At 40.4% G+C, this 19,453-nt stretch overlaps 1 protein-coding gene across 5 annotated transcripts in view; it reads right to left on the reverse strand.

Annotated features, from left to right (window-relative positions):
- Positions 1-19,453, reverse strand: part of phf21b (PHD finger protein 21B) — an 82,751-nt gene that overhangs the window by 26,328 nt on the left and 36,970 nt on the right. For 4 of the 5 annotated variants that reach the window (XM_067489986.1, XM_067489982.1, XM_067489983.1 and 1 more), the window contains one exon: positions 14,151-14,195. Coding sequence is in view for 4 of the 5 variants with exons in the window: in XM_067489982.1 (XP_067346083.1) it covers positions 14,151-14,195 (45 nt within the window). In the remaining variant the exon portion in view is untranslated. Of the gene's footprint in view, positions 1-14,150; positions 14,196-16,417; positions 16,534-19,453 lie in introns of those variants that run through there. The other variant, XM_067489984.1, reaches the window with a different exon arrangement.

Raw genomic sequence — 19,453 nt, forward strand, 5'->3', positions numbered from 1 at the left:
AAGTGGTTGTTGCTCTGTGCTCAGGAAAAATGCAAAAACCTTTTTTTTCCAGAGCACTTTATAGGACAATTTATAGATGTGATTTTGAAGAGCTTGAATTCTGTCACAACTAGGGAACAATCTTCCTCAATCTGCTAAGAAAGACCATGCGATATAGTCAAAAGCGCCATAAATGCGACTAAATGCTTTAAAGCATTTTTAAGCTTTCAGCTTCAAAGTTTTTAGTTAAAGAAGAGAAGGATGGACAAGATGGGAGAAAGAGAGAGTTTTTACAGGAGAAGAGACAGCTGCAGTGCAGTCGTCCTTCCTCCTTGTAAAAGAAGAAACGGCTGAACTCTATAAACCAGAAATAAATGTTTGTTAAATAAGAGTTTGAGTCGTAATTTTGCATCAACATACGTGAAAAACAAGCAGTACTAAAGTGAACTAAAGAGTCCAAAGTATGATGTAAGTAAAGTGAAATTCTAAAACGCTTTCCATCACACCACATCTACAATTTGCTTTGTTGTGATGGAACTGTAGATGCTCAAATTTCCATTTTTCTGAGCATCTTCTGACTTCTTGTTCAAAATGACAAAGTACCAGAACCACTAAACTGTTCTTGAGAAAATGGACTGTTTTTGCCCCTGAGTCAAATCAGCTTCTGCTGTTTTGACCAATTCTCTGCAGAGTCAACCCCCCCTCGTCTCTCCTGGCAGTAGGACAGCTTATCAACATGGGCATACAGGACAGAGTTTGGCTCCTCGCTCACAGTTTGGCAAAGGGGGGATCAGAGACCATGGTCCTCGCAGCCCCACATGTGGCAAACACACCATTTGATCGAAGAGCAGTGGGGACCAGTGGCTGTGACCCAGCAGGGAAATTGTCCAGAGGCAATTCTGGCATTCATGGGGAATTGTCCCTAGTGGCCGCAATACCTGCGCTTCCCATTCCTGGTTCATCCAGGAGTGAATCACCTAACTGTACATGAGCAGCTGGATGCTCAGATCGAATTCACTGCGAAGCTCCTGGGACAGAGCCGAGCACAGGTCTGATAAAGTCAGACTCATGTCCTGAACTCTGTGAGCTCAGATAAGGTTTAAACCAAAGATTATTTCACTCATACTACAAAAAGATACCAGCCTTTACTTAATGAGGAACACAATTCTTTACTAAAAGCTTCTGCTTACTAGAAAAACCTCAAATGTGGCCAAATGTAATTCACATTTGCATTACTACCCAAAATATTTAAGGCCTTAACCATTTGGTTACCATGGTGCTCCAACCATAACTACTACATGCTTAAAAAAGGAAGAAGACCTTTTTCTAATAATCATCATTAGTAAGAATAAATAAGTGGCCACTATTAGTTAACTATAGTGAAAATAATTATATGGGACTTGTCAGAAGCAGAGAAGTTTATTTTCACCTGCTGCAGTGCTTCATAGTTTTTAACCTATAAGGATTCATTTCCTTATTAGGTACAAACATCTTGTAGAAAGAACACTGAATAAAACTCCACCTTAAGTACCACTTTTAATTAAAGTATTAAATATATGCGATAAAATGTACTTTTAAGAACAGAAAGTATTTTCATTTTTCAGGTCGTGAAAACGATATCTCAGTAAAGACTTGTGGGAATTTCTTCAGATGTGGCCTGAACGTCTACTTGGATTTGAGCATGGAAAATTAGCTTTTAGTGTACAAATGTCACTGTGACCGTATGTCTGAATACTTACACTATTAACGGTCATATCTCACAGACACCTGGAGCGAAATATATTACATTTGGCAAAAACGTTCACTTGGATTCATGGATGAGCTCATTCGAAAAGGAGTCTCAATAGACAAGCATTGAAACTTGACTGGTTGGGGGGCAAACAACCGCAAGCTGGTTATTCTAGTAACAGTGTAGTATTGTTTTTTCCTATTGTTTAAATACACCATTATTAGAAACATGAGTTATCTGAAGACATCACTTTGGGCTTCTGTCATAGACAAGTATGGAACTAATGGTGACTCAATGATTCGACCACAGTCTAAGGTGTAATATCAGTAAAAGGAAAAAACTAAAACTTTATTTGGACCTCAAGCAAAATTATACTTAATATATACAAACGCTAGAGTCAACAGTAGCTTCATTGCACAAAAATGATTAAAAGAAAAGCTGTGTTGATTTGGTAAAGTGCTGCCAACAGCGAAAGTTTATTCACAAAAACAGGATTAGTGACTATGTCTCGTTAATCAATCAATAGCTCCAACACTAATCACTTTGCTTTTCTAGCAACCTGCTGTCATGAGGTTCTTTGATTTCTCTCTTTTCTGAAGAGACAATTACAAAGGAAATCACAGCTTCAAACTCTAGTTTGTTTATCATCAATTAACTTCTCAGCAAAGTGCCCAGAAGCTATTTCACCAACTGAATGCCAAAGCAGAGGCTGTTTCTAAGCTGAGCCTGCTGTGAGTTTCCAGCTACCATCATCACCGAGATTTCAATCGCCAATCTATGCTAATTGGGTTTTCAGAAGTGACAGAGCCACTGCGCTGTACAGATGAATGGAATTTGATAAAAGATCTGGGATGAGAAAGTTTTTTCTACACCTTCAACCTATTTCAGTTCATACTGCAGAGAGATGGGGATTTGTTGAGAAACTGAAAAGTAATGGATGCTGTTGTGAGACGCTAAAACTGCCTGCTGTTCACACCACAGCTCCTCACAAAAAATAAAATTAAATAAAAAAAAATAAGAGATCAAATCTCACCCTCCCTTTTAGCAGGGCTACCCCTCCCCTTCCCCATTTTATTACAAGTCAGCTCAGCTCACGTCTGATTTCAGACTCAAGCCCGAGAGGAATCTCTGCCTTTATTCTGTTTCTGCAGCATCACAGGCGCACAGAGAAATGTTGCTATAGAGACTTGTCACTCGATCACAGTCGCCGCTCACAGCCCACACAGCAGGAGAGCTGCTATGTAAAGGAAAACAACGAGAGGAAAATAATACAAGTGAAGAAGCAGCTTGGTTTTTCTTTAAGTCCTCTATTTCAATAGAGCTCAGTTTGTCTCGGGTCCTGTCGTGTCCCGTGAGCCTGAGAGAGACACAGGGTTTTTCCGTGCTATTGACAGTGAGGACGAGGACGAGCAGGCGAGGAGCAGCAGATGACACTCTGCTGGTGCTTTTATAGTGGAGGGTAATCTAGTCTTCCTGTTTGTCAGACAAACACTTAAATCAATAAGCACAATGTTTCTATGAAGTGGGTTTTAATCGTTGTTTGAATCTGGCTGGTAAATTAATGTGATCGAGATGCCTGAAAATATAAAAGTCTTACTTTAAGACCGCACACCGTTTTCAGATATTTCAAATATGAACTTCGTTACATCAAATTTCCAAAAACTAGATGTGCCTTTTTTGGAGGAATTTTTCTGGGGCTTAGCTTTTCAATTTTTTGTTTTCTCAGCTTTAACCAGTACGAATCCATCCAAAAAAATAAAAAATAAATGCAAATAAACACGTATTCCACAAACTTCACTATTCCACTAGGCAGCTGTTAATTTCAGTCATTACGATTTATTACAGTCTGTTAAAGTTAACTTTAGTTGGATTGACTCACCTGAGAGACTTGAGCATCTTTAATCTTACTCAATTTAGAAATATGGCTGCGCTCCCTCAGCATTTATCCGAGGCCAAACCAAATCACCAGCTAATGCAGAAATGATCTGAACATCATGGAGAGGAATGTGGCTCAGGCCCACTGCTGTAATGAAGACATTTATTTGCTGAGGGAACAAATTCGCACCTTGAGCAAAAGTGGAGAATACTGACCAGCAGCGGCAACAATCACAAAGCGCTCAAAAGGTCAAACTCTATATTAAGTGAAGAGAAATTATAGAGCGGCTGCTGCGTGCACTGATCATCTCAACTCTCCTCTCCTAATCACACATAATAGGAGAATGAAAAGTGGCATTCAGAGCAGCAGCAGATTTTATTGGTGCTGATTAAATGGCTGCTTAGCGTCTGCATGGGCAAGTGGGGTGGAAGCTGCTCTATTGGCCACATTCACACGGAAAAGTTAAAATGCTCCGTTTTTAGGTGTCAAACTGGATCAAGTCACAAATCAAGCGCTACTGTTGATCCCTCCTAAAAATGTCAATGTCTACAACACTTACATTCAGCAAACACCATCCTTAGAACCTTCCGTCCTCAACTGGAACCAGAAATACACAGGAGGTGCTGGAGAGGTTTGGTTGTGTCGACTAATTGGAACCAGAGCGGAAGAGGTCTGTTCCTGTCTGGGTCAGTCAGTCACTTCAAAGTCTTCAGATCCAGTTGGTGCCAGTATTTGTTAAAGATTTTTCTAAAACACATGTGATGCTGACGTGAGGGGCCGATGACATCACAACTGAGCAAGACGTGATTTACTGGTAAATAAACAGCTTCACCTGAAAGTGGCTTCACAATAAAAAGCTGATGTCACGTGTAATTGCCTTGCTAGGCTCTATAGTCTGTGTTGTCCATGCCCGTCTTTCCAAGTGTGATGTGTCATTACTTCCTTTACACCACACACACCCAAACAACATCACCATGAATCATTATTTGATTTGAATCTTTAGGCAGGACTGGAGGACAAACTGCTTTCTCAAATCTGTTTAACACAAAGTTGCATCTGTTAAGAATGTTCTCTGCATAACAGATCAGTTATGCAGTTTCTCTTATTATAGAATTTGATGCACTCAAAAAAGGAGGGAGGGGAAATGAAGTCATCCAAGTCATCTTAGACATCTCACAACTTACGTTTAGGTTATTACTTACTAAATTTGAGAAAATACAGTCATGGGCAAAAATAGGAGCTGCTGTAGATCAGTTGGTAAGGCAGTTGTCCAAAGGGTCAGTGGTTCAATCCCCAGTCCCGGCTATATGTCAAAGTGTCTCTGAGCAAGACAATGAAACCAGCCCATTCCCCTCCCCAGCTGTGCAGTGCTGGTCCGAGCCCGAAGAAGAGCATCCGGTGTAAAAACTGTGCCAAGTCAACATGCGTACAATGATCCGCTGTGGCGACACTGAACTCACGGGATACGGCCATAAATATTGGCCCCCTTGCAATTCCATCAGAAAATGCAACCGTTCTCTCAGAAAAAGGCTCCAATTGCAAATGTTTGGTATTTACGAGCTTATAGTTGTTGTTTGCACTGGAACAATACAAAACACAGAAGAAAAGTCAAACTTGATAAAAATTCACACAGAACTCAAAAATGAACTGGACAAAATTGTCCATTTCCTGAAAGGATGGCAAGGAGGCCGATATTTTTGGCCATGGCGACAGTTATTTAAGACAACGATTGGAAACGAGGAGACGAGACGAGACAGGGCTAACTTCAAAGACAACTGCAGGAAGTACAGTCTCCACACTTAAACACCAGACCATTCTTTGAAATTCATCCATTTGGCATTTTTCTGATGGATCATGGGGCAAAAATAATTCAGTCTACTTTTCTCTCTCCCCCCTCTTCAACCACTACCAGTTTCTATGTCCCCTTTCCAACATGAATAACCTCACATACGGCCGAGAAAATGAGCACTTTATTAATTCAGCCTTAGTTTGGCAGTGTGGCAGGGAGCTCAGAGCACTAAATCAAGACCTGAGGGGGTCTGAGGGGGTCCAACTTGCCTGTGGGAAACTTCAGTGCCAGGGTCTGCATCCCATGCTTGTTTCAGAGACAACAACCATTTAACATGTTGGATTAGCTGGGATTAAGGACATCTGTTGAGCAAAATGAGATTCTTCTGTTGGTTTTAGCTTTTCTGCTGAGATGGCAAGAAATCAACCGTCAAAGTTTTGCTCCAGGAAAATCTTACAGAAAAGACATTGGCTATTTAGAAGTACAACTGTGAGGCTTTCTGCTTTACAGTACAGTGTGTTGTATCTACTCTAAGTATTTTACTTACAGTAGACCTGTGCTGCACTACTGACTCTGTAGGTTAAGACGGTTTTGCAAAGCACTGACCACATTCTGCTTATACCAGGCTTCAACACACCATGTAAGACATACGATGTTTGAGTACCAAATTACTTTATTCCTGAATATTAAAGGTTTTGTTTACTTTACACGATGCTTAGTAGCTTCATTGGAGGCTTCCATAAGTTTTTTTTCTTAAGAGTTTAAAACTCTCCATTACAATCAAACTTATAATAAAACTTAATGATAAAAAGAATCATGATTTGTTTATCCTGCAAAAGGGGCACTTATAGCCATTGCTCCATCTTCATTTCACTTTAGTCAACTGAACCTTGAACTGAGGACTTAAAATCAAAAAGGTTTTGATAACAAAATTTTGATAACCACACACACACTGTGTTACACTTTAGTATAACTTCACAAGACAACACAAAAACACCAAAATGACAAGTAAACACAATAATAACACACACTGCCTCCCAAACAAATGTAGCTGCTCGGTAATCGCTAACTCACTGCTAAAAGATGTCCACAATTACAAACTGATTATAGAACTAGGCCAATGAATTGAATCTGTTTTTATTTGATTCCCACCCCACTCCCCCTGCCACCCTCCCTCCTCTCTCTTCACACACACACACACACACACACACCTCCAGCCCAGTGGACACCTCCACCATCCCCCAATCTCTTTCACCTTCCACTCCCTCCACCCCCCGTTTCCACCCACCTTAACAACTAACCCGTCACAGCCCCCCCTCACTCCCCCCTTTCCTTAACATCCATCCAGGTGAGGAGACATACAACACCAGCAGTTGCCATCTCCAGAAGTTCATTGATTACTTGGCCATTGTTGGCAGAGTGTCTGGTAAAAACTGGTGTGAGCACAACCACCTGTTCTTAAACACCAGTAAGACGAAGGAGATGGTGATAAAGCTTCTGCAGAAGAGACTCTACCGCAAACACCGGTGAACATCCAGGGCTTAGACATCGAGATAGTGGACAGTTCTAAGTACCTGGTGTACACCTCCACCATACAATGTACTGGTCTCATAACACTGACGCCCTGTACAAGAAGGGCCAGAAGTCGCCTCCTCCTTCTGAGGAGACTCATGCCCTTACACACAGTACACAGGCCTCTGCTAAGAGCATTTATGACTCCTTGTTAGCTTTAGCTATCACCTATTCTGTTGTCTGAAGGCAGCACTGACCAGGTCAGGAAGAGACTGAACAAGCTGGTAAGGAGGGAAGAGCTGTCCTGCTCACTGGACTCTGTGGAGGAGGTGGGTGAGAGGAGGATGTTTGCCAAGCTGACATCCATTATGGAAAATACCTCTCACCCACTGCATCAGACAGGAGGCTCTGTGCAGCTCATTCAGCGGCAGACTGACACATTCTCGGTTTAGGAAGGATCGTTACTGCAAATCTTTCGGGCCGTACAACTCAACAGTTCAGCTGAATATCTCTGGTTATAAATGCTTTTGCACACACACACTATAGAGTCGACTTTTCCAGGTATTTACAAAAATTGAAAACTGTTTTTTGCACTGCACCCCGTCCCTGTCAGCTGCTTTCCCACTGTGGGATCAATAAAGTTTGATCTTATATAGTTGTTAGGCATTTTTAACTGCTGAATTTTTACGTCATTTGATAGTTTTTGTAGCTCTGCAGTCAGTGATCAATAGGCAATGTTGTCTTTTGAACTATTGATCAGAAGAATAAATCTAACCCTGTCAATAACTTTCACGACATTTAAAGCCCAATACAGTCTGCATGTATTGCAACCTTTATCAAATGTCACGATCTCTGCAGCTCTGAACATAACAATGAAAACACTGACAGCATAACACTGCATTAAAGCTTCAACTTCTTATTTATTTATTTTCTCAATTAATGCATGAATTCTTTCAAATAGGAAGGTTAAAATATAAGAAAACAGTGAAATTAAAAGTGAAAATGCTCAAACCAAATGCATGTGACAAAAACTATTGTTTGGTTTTAGTTGGGAGTTAAAAAAATTATTAAGCTTAGAGGAAAACCTCAAAATGTTTAAGAATGTGTTCATGTGTGATAAAAGTTCAGTCTGATGTTAAATTTTCTCAACTGGACTAAACGTCATTGAGGTTTCAGAAACTAAACATCAGTGATGGAAGGACAGGGTGAAGGCAAAGGGGGGCAGCTGGCTTTACTGGAGAGGCAGAGAGACAGAGGATGGGAGGAGGTGTGAGATTGTGTGTGTGTGTGTGAGAGATTGTGTGTGTGTGTGTGTGTGTGTGTGAGAGATTGTGTGTGTGTGTGTGTGTGTGTGTGTGTGTGTGTGTGTGTGTGTGTGTGTGTGTGTGTGTGTGTGTGTGTGTGTGTGTGTGTGTTGCCTGAGCAAAATGTGTGTGGGGGTAGAGTCTGAGGTGGGAGGAGGGGCTGAGCTGGAGGCCAGCAGATGGACCTCTGCAAACAATAGAGGCAGACAGATGCAGCCACAAAGAACAGCTACCACACAGTGACAACAGACACACACACACACACACACACACACACACACACACACACACTTCAGTGCACAGAGACACAAATGTCCAAATTCTGAAGAGCTCAAATCTCCCAAAGCTGCAGTTTGTTTGAGGACCAACAGGGTCAAACTGAAACTCTGACTCTGCAGTGAAGTGAATCTGAAGACCCAAAAACTTCAAATCATGTTCTCGTAGCGAGATCAGAATTCAGAAAAGCTCTTTATGGCCAAGTATCCAGGACACAGAAAGGGATTTGCTTCTGGTTGTAGGTGGCTCTCAAGGACATACTCAAAAAAGTAAACGAACGCAGGCAAGATGTCACAACCTTTGGATTCTTGTTTACCTCACACATTTCCTTCTTCTGTGCTCAGTCTATATTTTATTTCACAATTGTCAATGTAAATACACTGTAGCTTTAATCTTTGTTTTTGTCAACTTTAGTATTTTATTATTATTTTTTTGCTTTGGCTAAATTTTATGCTGCATTTGTGGAGCAAATACTAAATAAGGGTAAGAAACAAGAAAGAAACAGGAAGATCAGGAAAAATTACAGATGAATGAATGTATGTTTGTCACACTTTCCTTTATTAAATATGCTCTAAGTGCAGTGTAACAACTGAACATCTGCTGTCGCAAGAACTAACCTGCATCGTTCTTCTGAGACATTTGAGAACGTCCTGCAGCGAACCCAAAGGGCTCTGGGGGGGCCAAAGGGAGTGTTTTTGACCCTCCCCAAAATCATCTGAAGGGTAACACAGCCTGAGGCAGACAGGAAATAGCCCAACAAACAACCAACTCCCAATACAATGTGGTTCACATGATGTAAGCTGGAGGGATGTGAAGCTGAGGCCCCTGAGGATGTTGCTCTAAATAAGAACAAACATAACCTATTGCTCTAACAGAATTTAAGTCCATGTGTCATACAGCATCTAATCAAGTCTTCACAATCAAATGGGTCAGGATGAATCTCTTTACCACACGTTCACTGTTTTATCTCAGTTTTAATCACCAATGGACTTTATAAATCTTGCTGCAGATGAAACTGGGACCTGTGCAGTTTTCTCCGTGAAGGTGATAATGTTCAAAGTGTTTTAGCGCGGTCGACGTACCCAACAACTGCCAACTCAACAGATTCACCATTAACTGTAAAGGTTTATTTAAACTACAATCCTTCAAACACAGTCACTGAGCTCAGGTGCTGTCCATTTAATTAACTGCTATTGATTTAGGTCGATTTCTTTAAAATGGGCAAATATTTAAATGTAATGTTTATAGTTTTATGTTTACAGATTGTTTTAAGGTGGATGAATACTTTATACAGGCAGAGCAACACCTGCACAAAATTCTATTATGGCCACCTTACAAAACTAAACTTTGGACCAGTGCTCCCAGTGAACCTTTGCATCAATGCAGCCTGCCATCCCCTGTGCTTCCCATTTACTCAAGCACATCTTACAGTAACCTTTACCCAGTGAAGCCTGGCTGAGTATGCTGAGTGCCAGTACATGCTGAGGACAGATAGTTGAAGTGAAGAGCGGTGCTTTAAGTTAACAGCAGATGGAACTGAAGCATTTTGTCCAAACAGAGATTGCAGATGGTAGAGCCAGAGTTGGCGTAAAGTGTGTAATTAAGAAAACCTCCACTGGTCAGCATGTATCAATAAACTCCAACAGAACAACATCCTGTGTGTAGATTTTGTAAACAGTACAATTTACACATTTTGATAGGAACCAGATGTTGTGCCCAAGTATCAGGTCTTAATTACAATAAAAACTAAGGTAATTGCTAATCTATTAATCTACTCAACAATGACCTGTTTAAATGTTATTTTAAAATTACCTTCTCCATATATAATAAATGTTTTGTTTTGCCTACAAGTTGTAATGGGGTAAAATAAAATGTTTTGTCCTCAGATGTATTCTTCTATCCAAACCCCACAAAATCTCAGCTTTAAATACAGAATACGTAAAGCAGTCCCCACATTTGAGAAATTTTCTGCAACGATGATTTAAAAAATTGCTAATGAACAATTGATTTATCAAAATGGTTATGATAAATCCACAAATCGGGTAATTGTGGCTGGATTGTGCTCCAAAAAGGTCTATTCCTTTAAATCCTGGCTTGACAGAGCTTTCTAAGACATTTACTGGAGGACGTTTGGCGCTTCAGCTCTTTCTGCAGCACATCCCCTCTCTCTTTATCTGACTGCTTCCTCCTTCTTTTTTGCCTCTGTGAGTGTGACGACTTTCAATATCAGTGTATTTGGTTTGAGACCAGCGGGCAAATATTGACATAGTGGATCTGAATGAAAGACGTTCCATTTCTGCAGTGGAGCGTCTGAGATGAGTTTTCCTCTCCGTTCAAAGTAGGTTGTGCATCTCAGCAGGGCTCACTGGAGGAGGATGGAGGATATTCACACAGCAGAGTGCAACGCCAGGAGGCTGCAGGGGCCTCCCCTCAACAAGAGACCTTTATTCTTTCATTTATTTCTTGTCTCCACATTTGTCCCACTGACTTTTGCCGCGATCAGCATGCTGGTTCTGAACCATCAATTCTACCACTGCAAATATTCACAATCAATTCTCTTCACAAGCCAGCTTCTCTTCAGCATTGGTCCTGTGGCAGAATCATGGAATATAGGTGTTTTTCCAAACTCTGAACACACAAAGTGACCCTGACTAGTTCCCTCTCTGGTTCAATGACTCACTCCATCCTGACAGTTATGTTCTTAAACAGAGGTCGACAGCTCACCATTAAAGCAGCCCCCAAAACTCTTCTTTTAAAGCACCTTTATTGCTCATCAGCAATCACTTAAAATTAGATCTGCAAGTCAATACAAGAAGTCAATATTTAATTTGCTCATAGCAGGTGGTGATTCACTGAGCGACCCGGTGGATCACCCGAACCATAAAGACGACCGTGTCCTTCATGTGAAGCACTGACAGTGCTGAAACACACAGGAAGGCACTTCACATAGCAGAGAGGTCCACCTGATAAAAGTTCACTAACTAAAGAGAGAAAATTTGGGTTTATTCAATGAACCGTAGGACCTGTGTCTGGGCTAATGCTAAGATGCTAATAAACTCAGTCAACATGTATGATAACATTAACTGCTATGTTCAAAGCTTTAATTAGAGCATAAAGTTTGTATTGAGGCGTACAAGTCTGAAAACGTTTAAAGATGGAAAACATGACAAAAGAACATTTTTAAAGATTAAAAGTAGGGTAAATGCAACTAAAAGGTAATAGCTGGATTTAATCACCTTATGTATTGACAGGTGATTAATCCTTAATAATTCTCTCTCTCTCTCTCTCTCTCTCTCTCTACTATGCTAGTATAAATTATTGACTGCGTACAATTTTGTTTGATAGTGAGGTCAAATGTGTGTAATAAAAATAATAATATGATGTTCCTTGATGTTTTTACCTTTCCCTAGTGTGATGTGCTGCCCAGAGCAGATAAAGTAATGGAAACAGCAAATAACTAAAATCACAAAAAGTCTAGATCCCAGGACTTTACAAGCAGCAGATTGAGGCATCTGTCAGTTTATACCTATATAAGTCAGGGCGTCTCTGTGTATGCTGGGCCTTGCACTGCCTCCCCAGCATCACAGGAAACAGGTGAGAGATGATGGAGGGTCAAATGAGCTTGTTCCATCCAGAAAAGCTGCTTTTAGAATGACGCCTGGCTGTTGAAAACTGCACACTCTGTAAACTCTCCAGAGAACGATTTAACAGCTTCACTCTGTTTCGTATTATGATGTTCACAATTGATCTCCCTTTACCGCTGTGACTAATTATACCTTAGGGAGGTAACAAAGGAAGGTGTTGCACATTCATTACTTGGCTGGAGAAAGACCTTGGCAACGACTCTGAGTCTTTAGCCACATAAAAACTGAGAAGGACTTGTGTTTATCTGCAGTTAATCTGAGTGAAGGCCGTTTAATTCCACACCGATGCCTACGGGGATTTTTGTGTTGTTTCTCAGAACTTTTGTGGGCATCACTGAAGTGACAGTCTCTCAAGAAGTGGTTTTAATTCCTTCGTCTGGTTAACAGCAACAGAAATAAAATGATGAAAACACCGTTTATAACATGGCTGTCACAGCGTGTAGAGACGCTGGACGCTGTTCAAACTGACAAGAGTCCTGGAGTAAGCAGCTGAGGGGAAAAATGCAAATGTACCCATTTACAAGGTAAACCTGTAAAACAAATTCAGCCTCAATTACACACGCCGATGCCTTGCAACAATTATCCACCCATCACAGAGCGCAAAGTTCATTTTAATTAGGTTTTTCCTCACAGCTCTTATGCATTGCATGCTCTGAAAATATATGCAAGAGCCTGCAGAAAGCAAAGCTGCCTCGATGGGAGGAGAAATCGACTACGTAATGAATCACAGCTCTAAAATTAAAACCACACAATGGGTCTCAAGCTGTTTTGTTCCTATCTTTCCTTAGTCTCAGCTCTTTGAAAGAAGCAAAAGAAGAAGACATGTTAGGTTCCTCAGCATTTTCTTGTCACAATTGTGCACTGTCACTTTGAAAAAGCACAGACATGAACTGTGGATCCATAATGACCAACACAAAGGAAAATATCCCCCGACATCTTTCTAAATCTGTCATGTAGGAGGAGAAGTCGAGTTTTGGTTAGAGGCCAGCTGGAGTTTCTTTCTGGGATTTGTTTTTGTGTGTATGGGATACATTTTATTATGGCTTTATCTCTTCAAACAAAAGGAGGAAGACGCATATTTCTTTGGTCTACTACAATGCAAAGACACTTAATCACGCCACTTATCCATTCATGGTCCTAAATAATGACCCCCATTCCCCATCCCAGAAAGGAGTCCAGGTAGGTTGTAACAAGTTCCCAGAATTCCAGATCTGAAGGTTTAGCACCATTTTTGCAGCAGAAGACACTAAATCCATTAACAAAAGCTGGCATTTGCACATGGATAATATTACTGGGTGGTTTCCATCTACACCAACTTACAGGGATTTTTGTGATAAAGTAAGTTCTAAATGCTGCTTGCAGCAGCAAGGAAATGAATGTAACCACAACAATAAAAATTACATTTATGAATTGTGCATTCGTTTTGGTAACATTTTAACCGGTTTGTGTTTAATACTGTCATTTAAAAGAAAGCGCCAAGGCCTGAAAAATGTCTTCAATATGTCACAAAAAAAGGGAAATTTTCTCCCTCTTCACACTCCTTTTAGTCATCCGACTACACTGGCAATGTAGAATTACCTGGTGACCTGAACACTATGCTGTGTAGCACTGGACTAAAGAAAATTGGTTAAAACTAGCTGCACCTTGAACTACTTAGTGGCACTGTGCTGATAGTTTATAAGTCAGTTTTGTGCAAGATTTCTTTCAATATAGAATTGGTACATTGGTGGGTGATCTGAATATGTTTTACTCAATAAGGACAATTAGGCAACACCCAAAGTTTGTATATAAACAACTAAGATTAGTTATAAAGTAAAATGTGTTGTAATTGTGTAAACACTATAACAAAATTTTCCTATGGGATCAATAAAGTTGTTGAATCTTGACTCTAAAAAAACCTTCTCACTCCGTTTCCCCAAATACCTACAGTGACACTATTCTTAAGACAAGTCAAGTTAGTAAGTGGATATTTCTATTTCTATGTCTTACTGTGACCATGTGCAGAAACCAATGTTGTGTCAACAGAACCACATCTGCCTACCTGTCCATTTTGAAGTTCATTGAGGCCTTTACACAGCGTCTGACTCTGCAAAAGACAAAAAGGAAAAGGCACAAAATGAATAAAAACAGCTGTTATCGTTCCTTTTAGTAATGTAAGTTAGATTTTGGGAAAGAAAATGCTCCTATATTAATTCTGCTAGGTAATGAGCATTCTAGCTGTCTTTTTCCCTTGTACACGTTTGTCACCATCAGGCTACAAACACCAACACTATATGGTTCTCATGTCTTGACTACTGCATTGCCCTACAGGGCAACCAGCTGCACAGTCAAACCTCCAAATAATTCATTAGAAATGCAATATGGAAATTACCGAGAATCTGCATATTTCTTAATAAAAGGCCCAAACAAATACAGCTACTATACAAATAGTATAAATAAAATGATTCACTGCTTGTTTTAGCAACATTTAAATGCAAACTTTCTCCCAATAATCCAATTGCTGCAGTGAATCGTCCTCCTCGCCCACCCTGCACTCTAACAAAACGGCAACAAACACCACCCCTCAGGAGGCAGAAACACTGTCGCTCTGTCACAGCTGGGCCGTTCCCAACTGGCACAGGACGATCTGCTTCTATTTGTCATCTGTAATCTAATGGATGCACGTAGAAACGTCAGGGGACCGAAGCGGAAAAACTAAAGCACAGTTGAGAAGCTGTTTTTTTTTGTTTCACCCTGCAGTAGGGCAGGTGATTAGGATAGAGTGAAACCAGTGTGTAAGATTGTGTGTGTGCGGATCATCAGATAGACAAATCATTGTATATGCATTGCTTTTCACACTGGGGAAATTTCTAAGCAGAGTGCTGATAGTTCCCAAATCAGTTGCACTCGGGGGTTGAGCGACATTGCGTCAGTGAGAGATTACAGCACTGCAAAGCCTGAACTGTTTTACAACATCTACACAGCGTCTGACAGTTTACGTCGACTCATTCACTGTTACTGCTCACTGTCTGTGCCCAGGTTTCTCTGCAGCTTCACCAGCACTGCAGAGGGTTTTCTAGTTTTAGTCTGAGGTTACTACAGTTGTCAGGAGTGGAGGAATAACTGAAGATGATGACGACTACTACTACTACTACTACTACTACTACTACTACTACTACTACTACTACTACTACTACTACTACTACTACTACTACTACTACTACTACTACTACTACTACTACTACTACTACTACTACTACTACTACTACTACTACTACTACTACTACTACTACTACTACTACTACTACTACTACTACTACTACTACTACTACTCTAACAGTGTAGAAGGGACGAGGAAGGAAATATTTCGTGCTTCAGGATACTAGGAGCATTATTATTTTAGCAAATGTCGAGCACCTGCACAAAAGTGCTGTCATTCTGAGGATCAGGTTTATGTCAGACGACTGCACCTGATTTACCACCAGTGCCAATAAATAAGTGTAGTAGTACAGTGCTAAATCCTCATTTCATAAGTGAAAGCAGAATTTGTTTCACATGCCGGTCTGGTATTTATATCCACTTTAAAGTGTTTCAGGTGGCAAAAATTAACCGTTAGTGTAGTTTCCCCCCCACTGTGACTGGTGGTGTAAGGATTGTTAACAGTTAAAAGATAAATTGCTAACCGAATATTACAACACCAAATAAAAGTAGAGGTTTGATGATGATTTATAAACACAGATGTGAACAGTTTTAATTTAAAAAAAGTTTAAAAGCACTGAGTATGTTTTAAAGGCCGCAGGGATGTGCACAAACAGATCTACAATAAACCAACTCAGTAGCAGAGTGGAGAAGTTCATTATGAGAAAATTGAACAACACACACAACACCACCACCATCATTAATACTACTCCTGGGAAGGTGCTGATTGGAAAAAGGAACAAAGGTGGTTGGTTTAACGCAGCAACTTCACAATCACCAAACCGCTTCAGAAGTCCGAGATCATAAAAACTGAAGAGCTGTTATGCAGTTTCTTCAATAAAAGGCCAAAACAAACCCAAAATAAAGACGAGGCAGCTACAAAGCGTACGTTTGTGTGTGTCCTTAATTCCTAAATACAAATATTTGGTTTGAAAGAAAAGATAAAGATGATGCCACACAGAAAAGGATGGAATTAATTCGCTCCTGAATGACCGTTTTCTGCCGCCACATAATCCTCCCCCTTCCCCTGAATGCAACAAAATGAAAACAAATGGCATTTCCCCCATATTTACAGCCAGAGCATCTGTTCAAAATGCACACACAAACAGCCTGCTTCTGCTTTCTTGTTACCATTTGGATGGGGAGGCTTTCTGGGGAGAGCATTAGCGCTGTTTGGCTAACTCTGACGGGCTTCATCTCTCAAAAGCTGCAACCATGGAGCCTCGTGGGAAACGAAGGCCAGCTGCCTCCATTGCCTTCCTCCCAATGCAGACACGGTCCCAAATTTACCTCCTGCTCAGTGTCTGGAAAAGTTGTCTTTGGTGCTTTAAATCAAAAAGAGTAAACTGGCAAGTGCCTGGTAACTTTTCAAGATAGCTATTTTGGAACAGGCCATCGAAAAATTAATTATGGTGACACACCTGAGAAGTTCACATTGAAAAATGTGACTAGGTAAAAATACACCTATCTAAAAAAAAAAAAAAAAAATGGATCATGAATATAAATAGCCAATCTAATGGCAAGGTGACTTTTAAATGTATATTTTTAGTTGTGGAAGCATAAATTTGCACTAAACTTCTATAGGAGTTAAAATAAAGTTAATCTAAATGTATCTGATACTGTTATTCACAATATTTATCCTCTGGACATGATGAACATCCCCTTGACATAATTTCTTATAAACCAAATGACATTGTATCGCATTGTGGGCGACTGTGGCGCAGGAAGGTAGAGCGGTTGTCCACCAATCTCACAGTTGTTGGTTCAATCCCCGGCTCCTCCAGTCACATGTCGAAGTGTCCTTGAGCAAGACACTGAACCCCAACTTAGTTGCTCCCGGTGAGTGTTGGCCAGCTGCATAGCAGCTCCCCCATCGGTGTATGAATGTGTGTGATTGTGAGTGTGAATGGGTGAATAAGAAGCAGTGTAAAGTGCTTTGAGTGCCAATAGGTAGAAAAAGCGCTATATAAGTGCAGAACATTTACCATTTACCATTGTATGTCCAAAATTGAAATGTTTTGTCCTCTAAGCTCCTTTATTAGGCTCAATCAAATAACTGCAGTCTGACCTTTAGATGTTGATTTCGAAGTGAATGGAAAATGTTGGTGGCCCTAGAGAAAAAGACAGGCATCCTCAAAATCCTAGTTATTCATCGTCTATGGAACATGAATATCCATACCTGAAGTCATGAAAATCTAGGCCATGGTTGTTGAGATATGATGTTAAAAACATTCCTTCTATACAAAGAACAACCCTTGTCTGGATAATTAACAGTTTCACGTTTACTAGCCCTTAAGGCAAGACGGCCTGAAGACGCATGTGGGGCACTGGTGTTTCGAGAGCGTAACCATGGGAGACTGGAGGAAACTTGCTGAGAAGTATAGGAGCAGGAGGAGGTGTGAGGAGGTGACAAGCCTAAGGTGGAGGCCCAGAGAGGATGAGGCAGAGGATGGAGGAGAAAGCCTGGTCCCAGCTGTTACAGCAGCTGATGGCAGCATGAGGCTGAACATGCTCCAACATGCCAGTGTTCAATTAGAGGTGTGGTTCTGACATATTCACAGCTCCAGCAGGAGAAACAGCCACTTAGTTACAGTGAAAATGACTGTTAGAGCATCATTTAGGATGCCTGTGGATACTGTTTATACAAGTTAATTAAAAGAGGCTCTTGGAAAAGCTATCTGCCAGATGTTCAGTCAATTTTTGGAGTAAAAACATTTTTCTGACACCAATGTTACTTTTGTCCAAACAGGATTCGCTAACAGCCATTTCAGTGCTTCTTCTGATACGGCCAGTGGCTTTATAAGCCTATGGCTCCATTAATAGGTAAAGACTTCGAATTTGAACTTTATTATATTACCACAACTTCCTAACAAACAGTCTTAAACCCAGCAATATCTAATTCTGTGTATGATATAAAATCAGCAAGTCCTCATGTTTAAAAAGCTTGATTCAAATTGATTATCCAAAACATTAGTGTTTTTTCCTATTATTTTCTCTGATTTGCTTTATTACGAGTAATATAATAAATGGTTACATAGGCTCCGAAGTTTTGAAAAATAATTTTTGCAAGTTAAACATTATGTCTGTGGTTCTCACCATTTCTATTTTGCTAATAAGTGGTAGAATGACTTCTTACAACGTTTTGGTTTTCATTACAGTCTCCTGATTGACCTGGCTTCCAGGTTTTGCCATCTTGCGCCAGCTGTCAAAGCTGGTCTCCAACAGGTCATTGGAGAGAAATTGATTGAGTCCGCGAAGCTGCAGACGCCTCCCGGCCTCTTAGTTTTGCCTCTGGGAGCTGCGGACGACACAGTGTCATTAATTTCTGCTCTGAACCTACAGACAGGATGGCCACTCCATCTCAATGCTATCACACAACAGATTGCCTTTTCATTAGATGCAGGTAAATGAAATTGTCTCGTCTCTGCTGCACATGTGAGAGTGAGGTCGTCCAGGATCCACTAGAGCCTTGGCAGTCTGAACTGAGGAGGGAACCCAAACTGACCGGGTTATTTATATCTGTGGATACTGTCACACTGTCTCAGCTCAGTAGCTTTGTGCTATGTTTATGCTGCTTCCCTCTCAACCTATAAATTACTCTTTCCCTTTAAAAGTCTGTCTAGCGTAGACAACTGCTGGGAACCTTAGGTCCCTTAGGATATATTTTGGTTGCTAGAGGCCCAAAAGCATGATTACTGCTTCCAAAAGGTTTCCCACTTTTTAATCAAACAAATTGAAAACTCACCAGTAGATCGACAGCAACTTAATGTTAGTGTTAAAGTCATAAAATATTGACAGTGGACATAATTATGATTCCCAAAGGATTTAACTTTGATTTCAAATCAAAGCTTATTTATATAGCACTTTCCGACAACCAACAGATTGACCAAAGAGCTTTACAGGAAAACAGTTATGAGGTTTAAAATGTATAATATGCAGAAATGTAATGTAAATGTAAAACCATCCTCTACAGAACCACAGATAAACGCTTGAAGTCATAAAAAGGAAAGGAAAAAATCTGACAACCAATTTAAAACCAATAATTGAGCTTCCTAGTCTAAATACAAAAAACGTACCATTAAATACTGTAAGATTGAAAAGAAGACACAAACCAAACACAAACACAAAGACATAAATAGATGAAGAAATGCATAAATATGGAGTCTT

The sequence above is a fragment of the Channa argus genome, chromosome 21 (genome assembly GCF_033026475.1).
Source record: "Channa argus isolate prfri chromosome 21, Channa argus male v1.0, whole genome shotgun sequence".
NCBI classification, from domain to species: domain Eukaryota; kingdom Metazoa; phylum Chordata; class Actinopteri; order Anabantiformes; family Channidae; genus Channa; species Channa argus.